Here is a 13,079-nt window from a genome sequence, read left to right as displayed (position 1 = left end):
TGGATGGATGGATGGATGGATGGATGGATGGATGGATGGATGGATGGATGGATGGATGGATGGATGGATGGATGGATGGATGGATGGATGGATGGATGGATGGATGGATGTTGTTATTGTTATTATTATTATACTCCAATTAAAAACAAATAATATTCATATTTTTTGACTAGATCAAATGGGTCAGCAACAGTTTTTGTGTCTGTCAAGTGTTTCTCCAAGCACAGCACCTTGAGTGTCAACAGGAACCTAGGATGGAACTGTTTATTTGTCCAGTTTCTGTTACAATGACATCATACGTATTTGCTCATTACAATCATTCATGTTAACAGTTATTAGTAGTTACAGTCAGCAACAAATGTTTTCATCTACACCTCAATTGAATTTATGCTTCTCTCTACACATAATAGGTGTTGAAATATGTTTGAATACAACAACCACCGTTTGCACATATACTGCATGTATTAGGTCACTCGCTTCATCTTCTAAAAGAACATCATTAGTTTCATTTCATGTATGCTATCTTCTAATAAAAATGAATGTTCCTGCACGACACTCAAATTTAGCAAGGATGTTCAAGAATTAAAGCGCTCTCTTTAATTCTGCGTTGTTTAATACACACAAAAAATGTCGATGCATTTAGTTGGGAGCAGAAAGTATTCTATGATAAAGATAACAACAACCTGGCATTAGCCAACTTAATTTTTTTTCTCCCGTCTAATTATTGTAATGGTGACAACTAGTAGACAAAAGACACAAAAATAAAATGAACAGGTTAAACATTAACTTACTAGATATTAGGACAATCACACAACTCAAAAGGACACAATTGAATGATAACAATCCTTCTATGATCATGATAATGACAATCTGGCACTGGCCAACTTGAATGTTTTCCTCCTGTCTAATAATTTTAATGGGGACATCTATTGGACACAAGACAACGCTAAAATAAAATAAACAGGTCAAACATTAACATACTTAAGATTTGGATGCTCAAACAACTCAAAAGAACACAATTCAATAATAACAATCCAAATTTTGTTGTTTGTATTTTCTCCATTACCAAGGTTCGACTGACAGTTTGACGAGTGATGTGGAAGGCACACGGTCAGGTCATGACTGGTTCATCATCACCACTGCTCCATCTGGACCTGTCAATAAATAAATAAATAAATAAATAAATAAATAAATAAATAAGTAAATAAATAAATAAATAAATAAATAAATAAATAAATAAGTAAGTAAGTAAGTAAGTAAGTAAGTAAGTAAGTAAGTAAGTAAGTAAGTAAGTAAGTAAGTAAGTAAGTAAATAAATAAATAAATAAATAAATAACAGGTAACAGTGGATCATTTCCAGACTCTGAAAAACATTCTAAGGATTCCTAAACCCTACGGTATATTTTTGCGCTGTTTATATTTCCACTAAGGTTTATACAGTAACCTCTTTGTAATACTGAGCAACTTTGGTGTTACGCAAAAGAAAACAAACAGGCTTTCCAAAAGCATTTGCTTACTCTGTGTTTCTACAGGTGCTGCTGCTTCCTTGCTTTCATTCATCTTGTCTCCAGTATCCTCAAGGATTTCAGATGGCTGATCATCAGTGGGCATCATCGCCTGTGCCAGGGACTGGTCGGACTGTGGTTCAGCAACTGAAAGGACTTCCATGTCTGACTCGGTGTCAGCTTGTGGAGGCTGACTAGTACCTTCCTCTTCTGAGGCAGTGACTGTCTCCTCCTCTGGAGCTTCAACTTCAGCAGCGTCCTCTACAAATGTCTCAGCTACAGGCAACTCTTTGTCCACTGGAGCTTCAGCAGAGATACTTGCCTCCTCAGAGGTGCCTTCTTCGGGTGAGGCCTCTTCAGGTGTGATGTTCTCCTCCGGATCTGGATTCTGATCTTCTTCAGGTGAGGCCTCTTCAGGTGTGATGTTCTCCTCTGGATCTGGATTCTGATCATCATCATGTATCCCTCCTGCATTTTCTTCCTCTGTGGGACCAGAAGTTGTAGTTTCCTCAGACGGCACCTCCTCCTCTTCTTCCGTAGCTGGAGAGGAGGCTTCTGCTGACTCTTCTGCAGACACATTCCCCTCTGGAACAGCCGCTTCATCACATCTCACCACCTCTACAGCGCTCAGCTCCTCTTCATTAGTGAGAACAACCGTTTCATGTGAAGGCTCTTTCGCCATAAGATCTTTGGTTTCCTCAAGGTTTTCAGGTTGTAACACTTCCAACACAGAATCCAAACCCTTTCCATCGTCTTCTATGTGACGGACAGCTCTCACCAAACTGGACTCCCCGACAGAAGCTGCTGCAATTTCAACTGTGGAGCCGGCCAGTATTTTTACAGCTGTAAGAAGATCTGGCAGAGCCTCTGAAGGACAGAAATTGAACAACTTCAAACTTAAAGTTAAACATGTGATCAGTCAATGACAAAGGTTCACTGGAAAAGGCGAAGATCTCAACTGAAACAATACTAATACTAATACAAAGAAATGGATTTCTACGTGGACTTCACTGCACGGAGGATCAACACACAGAAGCGGTACCCCGCTGAATTTTAAAGAGGAGGACGAGGCATGTCGAAGATGACAGCTTTGTGTTTGCTGCTTGAATGATGCAGCACTTTTTTGTTGTACACGCAGCAAAACAAAGACGCATTTTCAACTTTGTTTCACAAGTATTACTACAATATATGCATTTGAGTAAACAAATCAGAATGGGAAGGTCACTAGAAGAATAAGATGATTGATGGTGATGCTTTTGAAATGAGACAAAGTTGATGGCAAAGGCCGCAGATAGACAACCACTTATTGACATTCTTAAACCTAAGTACAAACACAGACTGGTGGATTCTAAAGGGAATCAAAGAGAATTTATTGTGCAGAAAGTGATCAAACTTGGTAGATATTAACAAGACTGTAGATCACCCCGAAAATAAATAGGGGTTCTACTCAAGCACCCGTTTAAGAAACAACTTGGTGCAGGACTTGCCTCTCTTTAAGAGGAAGTCACCCCAAACAATTCTTTGTAATAATATGTTCTTTGCAGCCCAACTATGAGAAACACAGTGTTCTGATTAATGTTTCGTTTATGGAGTATAAATACAGCAGAAAAAAATCCACCTGTTTTTATCCATCTCAGGGGTCAGCCATTGCCACTCGCTGTCGACTGCAAATGACATCACAGTTACCAGCTAAATCTCAGGTCACAACAAATCATGGCTCCGCTTCAGAAAACTGGTGAGCCGTGATTGGTTGTGTGGTTGATTGGTAAAACCTGAGATGGATTAAAAAAACATGTGAATTCTGCTGCATAACTCATATTCTACAAATGCGATATTAATCATGATGTCATGTTTAGATTCATGGGGCACATCCATACAACATATGATTGTAAAAACATTTTTTGTGTTGACTTCCTCTTAAATTTCTGTACCAACCCAAAAAACACAATCATTTATGAACGCTCAAAAGTTTAGAAAAGTGTGTACATCTAAGTGAACATCTTAAGTCTTCAAAGAATTAGACTGATCAACCCTATGCTGCTTCATTAATAAAGGAAAAGTTATAATAAATGCTTCTGTTTCGTTCCTTATTTTATGTTGGGGGGTTTTGAGATGAATCAAGAGGAACTGAAGTCGTGGCCATCTTCTCTAAGCAAACGCTTAAGGCATCATGCTGCCATATCTGCACAAGGAATAGTCTCTGCCTCGGTGGGGGGACTAGGGGGGAGGGTCTTATCCACTAATGTTGTACCAGCACTTGCAGGCGCCTCTGCTGTCGTCTCCTCTGCTGCCGTCTCCTCTGTGGCCTCCACAGGGATAGAAACAGCTTCAGCCACTACAGATGGAGCTTCTTCCTCAGCAAGTGGCTCGACTTCATCCTCAGTGGCAATAACCTCAGACACCACGTCAACATCTTCAAGTGTTACGCTCTCAACAATAACCTCGCTAGTGATATCTGCCACAGGCTCTGAAGATGCAGCGACAGACTCTGTGACCACTTCAGCTGGCACCTCTGGCTCCTCGACTGGGGCGGATTCAGGTGCCGCAATCGCTGACTCAGCGGAAGCTTCAACTTCAAAGATGAAGAACAGAACAGAACAGAATAAGTTCTCTTTCACATGTGAACATTCTTTCATTCATAATAATTTGCAAGACTGTATTATGATATTATTGTTTTTTTTCCCCAATGTAAATAGCACTAAGAATTTAATACCCATAAAAGAAAAAACAAATGACTAATAATATAAAACTAATCTTTAAAATTTGATAATTTTAAAAATATTCTATATACGTATAATGTACCATATATGTATTCTCATTCCTCATTATCTAAGACATAAAACAGCATTGACAACAACACCATTGTTAACAACCCTCATAATTTATTATTGTTTATTTTAAACACCTTCCCAAAAAAGTGACCTATGACACAAAAATCTCATTGTTCAGCTGCTCTGAGCTCAAAACAAGCATAATGAATTTGAAGACAGAAATTGGGACGGACATGCTATTGAGGATGATTATTCTAGCATGTTTATTTAGGCGGTGCAGCCAAAACAGAATCAACTGATCTAGTACTCTCCGTACTTTTCTGTGTGTAAGGCGGTAGCTGACCCTTTGTTGTGGAGCCCATGTTGGCGAGTCTGTCCTCATAGCGCTCACTGTCACCAATGACCGTCTTGTAGGCCTGTGAAACAGGACAAATACAGTACACTTGTTGCATTATGGAAGACAACAACTGATCAAAAATGTGCATGCTTGGTTTATAGAAGCCTCTAAATTGGCAAAAGGCCTGAATGTGAATGGTTGTGTGTGCGCACTGATGGACAGGCCATCAATTCAGACTGTATCGCACTTTTCACCCCATTGAGCAGGATAAGCAAAAAGACAATGGATAGAGCGAAATTAGCTGTCGTAGCAAGAGTAGCATCGTAGCAGATATGTAATCCAAAAGGTATCCTGCAGAGGGTTCTGTCATCCTCTTGTGACCCTCTGTTGCGACAAACTACTGCAGAAGCAAATATGGTATATATGATATAATGTCTGAAAGAAAATACAATTGCCCCGCTGGTTAAGGGGAAAAGACTTGAGAAAAACTCTCCATTATAAAGTAATTTAGATGGTCTTGACTTAACAGAGCTGGAGTTTACAAAAATAGGTAGGTGCTGCAGGATGTTGCAGGAAATGTCATGTGCTATAATTTGGAGCAACAAGACTAATTTGGGGTAAAATATTTTTAGAATACATAGATCATTTTTTTTAAGTAAAGTTTACATAAAAAATTCATCTAGATTCAAACACCTTTATTTTGTGCTACAACTAGACAAAATAAAATTGATGAAATCTATTTTTTAGTGTAGGTTATGTATATAAATGTAATTTGGAAATTGATAGATTCTGTAGCCAAATAAAGTATTTATAGCACAACTTGGCCAACAGATTCTTTCCAGTATTTTTTTTTAGTATAGACATACTATGTGTATGTAGACACACAGACTTTGTTTAGGTTCAGCGGGTGCGGCTAGAAAATAGTCTACTGCAAATATTATACATTGCCTAACTTTTCATACCAATCTCCTCAAGTTGGAAATTGTTGCGTATCCAGGCAACCACCAAGACTTACATATACGACTGCAGCAGTGAGCCCTCCTCCACACAAAACAAAGTATGTCATGTTTGTGGAGCCACCAGGAACCCCGAAGGCCATGTGACGCACTGGCGCTGCAGATTGACAAAAAAAGAACAAAATACACGTGTTAATGAAATGCTTTATTCATAGTGTGATGAAGTATTTGGGAAAAAAATCCAAAGTGAAGAACGACTAGGTGCAAAGGTCAATTGCACTACGAGAGCATCAACATGTTCCCATTCTGTAATCTTGTTACACAATGTGGCCCTGCTTATTTGGAGCCAAGGAGATGGAAAGATTTTGCAACAGCCAAGTTAAACACTAAACAATCCCCTAAATTAAATATCCGGCAGACCACACAAGCAAGTTGAGATTGGTATCAAATACAACATAGTCAGGGGATTTGACTTTTTGCAATCAAACTGTCCCCCAAAACAACACTGCAAAAAGCTTCTTAACAGGCTATTAACAGAACTCGCTACCCCCTTCTGCGTAGCGTGCAGCACTGTTGCGCTATTTTTCTGGAATGTCTGCTGTACGCTCACTTGCTCCTTTTTGCTCCTCTTATTTATTTATTTGTTGTGTTATTTATTCATTATTTATTCAGCACGCTGTTGTTTACTTGTTTACTTGATTGTCTATTGTGGGCCATGTCTTGTCACCGGGGGATAGCGGGGAACGAAATTTCGGTTTCTTTGTGTGTCTTTGGCATGTGGAGAAATTGACAATAAAGCTGACTTTGACTTTGACTTTGACTGTTGTTATCGCAGAGGACAGGTGAAAGTGGCCTGTTGCCAGTGTTTAGAGGATTGCCAGGGGTGCATGCAGAGAAGGCCATAAATATAACCACCTTAAACCCAAACCACTTTAATCTCATCTACTGTTCACACACAAACATGCTTCTGCCAGCACAGATAGGTGCATTCGAACAGATACTGTAGATGATTATCGAGATTAATTTGTATGTGCATCGGTAAAACCAGGAACTGAATTATGTATGGGATACATGATTGGTACAATGTGTTTAGATGCTTCTCAAATTTGATTTGGGCATAGCATTTTTTCAAAATCTTTTGGAAAAGAAAGGTAAGAATGCAGAAGATTGACTTTGTTGTGTGTGTTTTTGACCTCAGACTTGCATAAGAACCTTGCTTGTTTGGCAACCTTAACAATTGGCGACTGTATCACTGATTGAGACACATCTTGTGATATGACGGTATTATGCATTATTATTGCGCCACTCAGTTTAGCAGCACGACCAGGTCTTGAATTCAGTATCTTCAATATTTGTTCAAGTCTCGCATGTCCTGAGTTCCACCTCTGCACTTGACAATGTAGATTCTAAAAAAAAAAAAAAGTGCTCAGACTAAGGTACCCACGCAAATTCACCATGTATTTGCAATTGATCTTTTCTGAAACAAGGAAATATTTGTAACTTTGATGGAAAGCTATAAATCCTACTATTCTCTGTGGTTACATCAATTATTATCATAGCTATTTTTCTCTTTTTCTCCCTGGCAAAATGTCAGAGGTCATGACGTTGGCGCAGAAATTAAAACAAACTGTCCTCTTTTGAATGCAGAGATGCTCCTCCCCCCCTAATACCATGACGCTGCAACACCTCGAAAGGCCAAGTACAAGTTATTTATAAAGGTAATCATTTAAGCTCCCTTACAAAGTGAAAGCCTGTTAAAATGAACATGCATGCCGGATGAAAGCAGGCAAGATGGCACCTGAGGTGGAGGGGACACGTGTGGAGGAGTGTGCTCTCTTGACATGTGTGCCAGATGTCACAATGGCAAAGGTGCACAGTTGCATATGATACAGCCCTTTTTCTCAGAACAAGAATGCAATATCCGGTCAATTCTGAAAGATTCACTGTTGTCGAAACTTTATTCATCCTGGATGGATGAATTGTTCTCACGCTTTTGGGGTCCTAGACAGCCGGATCCTATCACAGCACTTTTTGTGCAAAAAGCAGGGTACACCCTGGACTGGAGGGCTTTATTCAGGAAATTGGAAACACAAAGCAGTCGAAGCAGTTTTCCCTTCGGCTGAATTCCACTTGCTCAAACCCCAGAGTAAATGATGATCCAGGCAAGGATGCGTGAAAAGACAATGCTTTGTGAAAATAAAAGCCCTAAATCCTTTTTAGTTCGCATGCACAGTGGGCGTTGTCATGCAATCATTCCAACATGTTACAAGCTAATATATGGACTTTAAATTCATGTTCATTGTCCTTTGGTACACTTACATAATCAATCTAACAAGATCCAGTAATGCAATGATCGAACACTGGAAAATGGTGAATTGTTGCACCTCAAATAACAAGCCAAACACAACTTTAAAACTGAGTCAAAGTGTGTAGTTTGCATCGTTCAAATCTAATGCACAGGACACTGTTGCTTAAGCAGGACAATTTGAAAACTAAATGCTTTATTTCTACAACGCATACCGTCTCTTTAATCATTAAGCCGATAATTAAAAGGAGGATTACATACATTTGCTCATAGTTCAACCCAAACCCCATGTATGTAAAAGTTCCATTATCTGCCAAAGAAAACAAACAATTACATACGTTGAACACGTCAGAATGCAACAAGTCTGACCTCAGCAATTGGATGATGTAAAAGTCACTTAAGTCAAACTCACCTTTTGTACATGTCGGTGTGAAGAACCTCTGAGCTACCGGGCCGAGTCTCTGGCAAACCCGTCTACAGAACATTTTGCTTGATATAAGCAGAGACCGACAGCGAAACGCCGAACGCTTTCGTGGACTACTTTTGAGCCTATCTCTCTCTCACAGTCGCTGCTTGCTCAGTGTTGATGGATAAGACGTCATAACAAGCTGTTAAAAAAAAATAGTCTCACTTGAATGCTCCCTAGCGGCCAGTCGACGCAACAGAAAGATTTTGTGCTTTCGAAACTGGCCAAAACGTTTTTTTTTTTTTTGGGGCTGTGATTTTTTGGGTTATAATAATTGACTAATGAACTAATAGCAACAGTAATAATAACAGTATTGTATGACACTATTATTGCTATTTTGATGGTGAGAATAAGCGGTCCAGAAAATGTATGGATGACTTATTTATTAATATTATAAGTATTTATTCTATTTTTAAAATAACTCACGACAATAGTTGTTATTATATCACTCCACAGTATTCAAATACAAACGTACATACATACATACATACATATAGATATATATATATATTTTATATATATATAAAATAAATTGAGGTAGATTCTGCTTCAGATTGTTTTTTTTCTGAAATAACTGCGATAAATTAGAACGCCTGGTATGACTTTTTATTAAAATAACTTATGTGCTTCAATAAAACTAAAGACTTAAAAAATGTGTCGATACGTTTACTGATAGTCATAAAATTTGCTGTTGATCAATGTAATTAATCCGAGCGTTATATGTATAGCATGTATCCGGCTGGTCCAATAGTCGGCGGTAATGAGCCAGGGCATTGCTGAGCAGCTGGCATTTAAAGCACAAGAAGAAGAGCACGGCCATACCGGACAAATTAAGGAAAACTAATAGAAAATTTGCGTGTTGAACATAAACTCCCTCTGAAATGATGCTCAAAAGTTAAATTGACGTGCGATATTTTTTAAAAACAGGTGAATTGCTGACAGGTGAGTGAAATTGATAGATGCTGCCTTTTCTTCGCAATTATAGCTACAGACGTAGCTGTTTTGCTAAACGTGAACTCGGAATGGCAGTAAACGTGATGTAAAATGTGTTTCTCTGCTGCCTTCACACAGGGGCAGGATGAAGGTCAAGATCAAGAAATGGAACGGAGTGGCGTCGTGGTTGTGGGTAGCCAATGATGAGAACTGTGGGATCTGCAGGTTGGCTTTCAATGGTTGCTGCCCGGACTGTAAGTAATAAGTTGAACACTTTAACTTATTAAGTGTCCGATGAGATGCTTTCGTATTTCATAATAAATAATAAACATTTAAACCTCATTGAATAGTTTGCTAGTCACATCCATTTAACTCACAGGCATCCACTTCCGATTCACATTTGGTCGGAACATATGGAAGAAATACTACTTACGTCCTCAAAATGGACGTCCATCGGTGACAGACTGACAGACCATTCTGTCACTAAGGCGTAACGCCCACCTGTGGTTTTATATTTAATGTTACTAATGTGCACAGACTAATAACAGTACAATTTATATGCTGAGTTCCACAACAATTGTTTTTATTGTGTAACAAGTAAATAACAAAGAAGTAATATATAAGTCAATCATACAAAAAGCCTTCTACCATACAAAAGATTCTCCCACTTGGACAGATTAGAGCTGCAAGTGGCTTGTTGAGGACGTTAAACAGTATTAATGAGTGAGCTAAATCTCCAATCGGTTTTACAGGTAAGGTGCCTGGTGATGACTGCCCGCTGGTCTGGGGTCAGTGTTCCCACTGTTTCCATATGCACTGCATCTTGAAGTGGCTCAACTCCCAGCAGGTCCAGCAGCAGCAGTGCCCCATGTGTCGACAGGAGTGGAAGTTTAAAGAATGAGCACAATGTGGAAACTAGGGCAGAAGTTTTGGTCTTGCATGTAAATATGTTTTTTTACTTGTACAGTGCGTCTAAACTAAAAATTATCTGGTCAAAATTTTTAATAATAAAACTTCACACTGATCATTTGTATGTTGTCTCATATTTTTCAATGCCATCATGACAGATATTAGCCACTGGAGGACGCCAGAGCAAAGCATATTGGATTTCTATGTGATTAGGTGGCAGACCCTTAACAGAAGTTGTATGAAATGAATCATTTGGCTTTATATAACAAACACTTTATTTTAGAGGTACAAACTGTAACAAAAATAAGACTATACAGTTAACATGTTGCTAGAATGCTAGATTTCATATTCATATAAAAAAAAGACTGCAATTATTGCTGAGTCTGCTTCAATTGGTCAGAATCAATTAGGAAACCCTAACTCATGCTAGAATCCATTGAAAAGTATGGATTTTTTTTTCTACCAAAAGCTAACCCTTTGGAGTATATACTTGCAAATGTGCAGCAAACACCTTCAAGATGCAAATGGAGCTGGCTGCTGCCAATCTATATAGGAAAAAGCCTGCTGTGTCAGACTTCCTTCCACCAGACATCCACGTTCACCTCCACTGTTGAGGCAACTTTCGGTAGGATGCTGAAGCCACGAGACCTTTTCTCTCTTCCTTGTCAAAACAATTTGAGTAACCGCATGGGCTTTCCGTTGCAAGTAACACTCCATGGCACTCAGTCGTTGTTGACTAGACCGAATAGGTCCAGCAGTTCCTTGTTCTCCGGGTCAATGAGGTCACAAGGCTTCTCTCCACAGTCGTTTTCCATATTTGGATCGGCGCCCAGTGAGAGAAGATAGCTAAAAGAAACAAAGACATCACCGTCATGCATTCGTGTCGGATTCAAGGAGGTCAATGAGGGGCGAGAATAAAACAGATTCCCTGGGTTCTTTTTTTTACACCGCAATGTCGAGGGCATCTTGTCAGCAGACTACCTTACTGGCTGTCCGTCAGTGTTTGTGGATTGTTATGGTAACAAACTTTGTGGCTCACCGTGCAATGTGAGGGAAGCCGTCACTGCAGGCCATGTGTAGCGGGGTCCATCCCTCGTCATCCCTCTGGTGGATGCTTGCCCCGTAATGGACCAACAGTTCCACACACTCCAGGTTCCCAGACAGCACAGCCTCGTGGATGGCAGCCATGCCTTCACACACAGGCCATAATAATGTCAAAGTACAAGTAGCATCTTAATTGACACCTTCTGCCCCCCCCCCCCCCTCGCAAAAAAGAATATGCCAATCCACTGTGTAGTTTTATAATATCACCATCCACTTGACAACAGCCATGGCTTAGTAATAACTAAACTATAAACACAAGTAGGCCTAGTCATGCAGATTTGGAACGATTTGAATGATGGACAAAGTACCTCAATAAAATTACATTTTTAGTGAGTTAATTTTGTGAAAAATAAACATGCATAAAATGAGTTTACACTTGATGTTGCTGCTCAGGAGTTTTGTGCTGTCCGTGAACAGTAATTTTGTTTCAAACTATTAGGTTAGTGAAACTTTTATGCATTATGAAAAAAATCCATACTGTATATGGATATTTTATCCATATTTCAAGTGGCATTTTTGTCATACATCTGGTTAGGAATTGTGTGGTCTTATGTGGCCCCTAGTAGCATTGATGAACTCTACTAGTACTACAAATGAAGGATTAGGCATTAAATTAAAGCTTATGAGTACCATTTAGTTGTACTAGTGAAGACAGAGTAAATGGAGGTCAAGGATATCACACAAATGCTCAAATGGGTTTCAACAGGCCCAGTAATAAGCCTCACCAGAGGGGTAGATGGTGTCCAGGGTGACCCTTCTTGTTCGGATGAAGCGTCCAATCCTCTCCAGCTCACCATGACGGACAAAGTCCTGGAAAACGATGTCATTGGGGAAATGCACGTTGCGGATGGGCTTTTGCGACGCGGAGCTTTTGTACTTGTCCTGAGCATAAGCTCGAAGGGGCACGATCTGAGACGTAGGGAACTGGTAGTACTTCATTGTCCTGTCAGAATTAGCTTAGGAAGGGGGAAACAAAATTCAAGCGCAAAAAAGAGAGTGAGGTCCTCAATAATGTCTTTTTGCTCAAATCAGTCGTCCTCTGTGTGACTCAACAGTGTGGTGCTGCTCTTCTGAAGGCCAGACCTCCCGGCCTTAAACCTCTTTATACTCTCTGGCAGGCTATTTTAGGGCACACTACAGATTGCAATGGCAAGACTTGGAAGATGTTCGGGTCAGCGTTCCTGCCAGTTGAAAACCAGGACCGTTTTCAACCCAGACAAACCGTCATGTTGCCCACGTAAGATAATGATGACAAGTTGGCAAGTGACACATCAACATTCAGCAGGGGGGATCTTTGTCAAGAACGCAATATAAGGAAGGCACGGAGAAGGGAGAACTTAGCAACAACATGTCTATTTGTTAACATTCTCGTGGTACAAATAACACGTACTGCACAGATACTAAGAGAACTTAGCAACAACATGTTTATTTGTCAATGTTCTCGTGACACGTACCGCACAGATACTATCTTCAGATGAAATTACAACAATCTAGGACTAGCAACACTGACTCATCAGTATATAATATGAACAGTATCTATCTATCTATCTATCTATCTATCTATCTATCATACTGTGTAAATCCTAAATTATTCACATGCACGCACACACATTGTCAACAGAATGTGTACTGCTGGAACCACATACCAATCGATTACATTTTACTTTCAAAGATTTGGATAAAGGTGCAAACGATGCAAATCCACCAGTTTCCTCATCCATTAAACAGTAGCCTTCTTGCCTACAAACCAAATAAGGCAGGTATTTTCAATATTTTATTGTCCATATTTTTAT

The 13,079-nt window shown here is 39.5% G+C and overlaps 3 protein-coding genes across 5 annotated transcripts; 1 reads left to right on the top strand and 2 right to left on the bottom strand.

Moving 5' to 3' along the window:
• Positions 1-238: 238 nt before the first annotated feature.
• Positions 239-9,766, bottom strand: mgarpb (mitochondria localized glutamic acid rich protein b). Of its 3 annotated transcripts, none has more exons than XM_088373412.1 (6): positions 9,707-9,766; positions 5,629-5,726; positions 4,593-4,692; positions 3,757-4,077; positions 1,518-2,372; positions 239-1,154 (listed from the first exon to the last, which is right to left on the bottom strand). In XM_088373412.1, exons 2-6 carry the CDS (start codon positions 5,710-5,712, stop codon positions 1,117-1,119), a joined length of 1,398 nt encoding a protein of 465 aa, XP_088229538.1. In that variant the 5' UTR covers positions 5,713-5,726; positions 9,707-9,766; the 3' UTR covers positions 239-1,116. The 3 variants fall into 3 exon arrangements, with proteins under 3 accessions (XP_088229538.1, XP_088229536.1, XP_088229537.1); XM_088373410.1 differs by lacking the exon at positions 9,707-9,766 and adding an exon at positions 8,287-8,511; XM_088373411.1 differs by lacking the exon at positions 9,707-9,766 and adding an exon at positions 8,287-8,509 and having other exon boundaries at positions 4,620-4,692.
• anapc11 (APC11 anaphase promoting complex subunit 11 homolog (yeast)) lies at positions 9,093-10,300 on the top strand. The gene is made up of 3 exons (XM_088373414.1): positions 9,093-9,282; positions 9,412-9,527; positions 10,026-10,300. Exons 2-3 carry the CDS (start codon positions 9,419-9,421, stop codon positions 10,172-10,174), a joined length of 258 nt encoding a protein of 85 aa, XP_088229540.1. The 5' UTR covers positions 9,093-9,282; positions 9,412-9,418; the 3' UTR covers positions 10,175-10,300.
• Positions 10,301-10,439: 139 nt separating this feature from the next.
• ppp1r27b (protein phosphatase 1, regulatory subunit 27b) lies at positions 10,440-12,377 on the bottom strand. The gene is made up of 3 exons (XM_088373413.1): positions 12,012-12,377; positions 11,222-11,372; positions 10,440-11,028 (listed from the first exon to the last, which is right to left on the bottom strand). The coding sequence occupies exons 1-3, from the start codon at positions 12,223-12,225 to the stop codon at positions 10,905-10,907; spliced, it is 489 nt and encodes a 162-aa protein (XP_088229539.1). The 5' UTR covers positions 12,226-12,377; the 3' UTR covers positions 10,440-10,904.
• Between the last annotated feature and the right edge of the window lie 702 nt (positions 12,378-13,079).

This window comes from Syngnathus floridae, chromosome 4 (assembly GCF_059516105.1).
Source record: "Syngnathus floridae isolate MCC-2025c chromosome 4, RoL_Sflo_1.0, whole genome shotgun sequence".
NCBI lineage: Eukaryota > Metazoa > Chordata > Actinopteri > Syngnathiformes > Syngnathidae > Syngnathus > Syngnathus floridae.
This window is presented reverse-complemented; position numbering and strand designations above follow the sequence as displayed.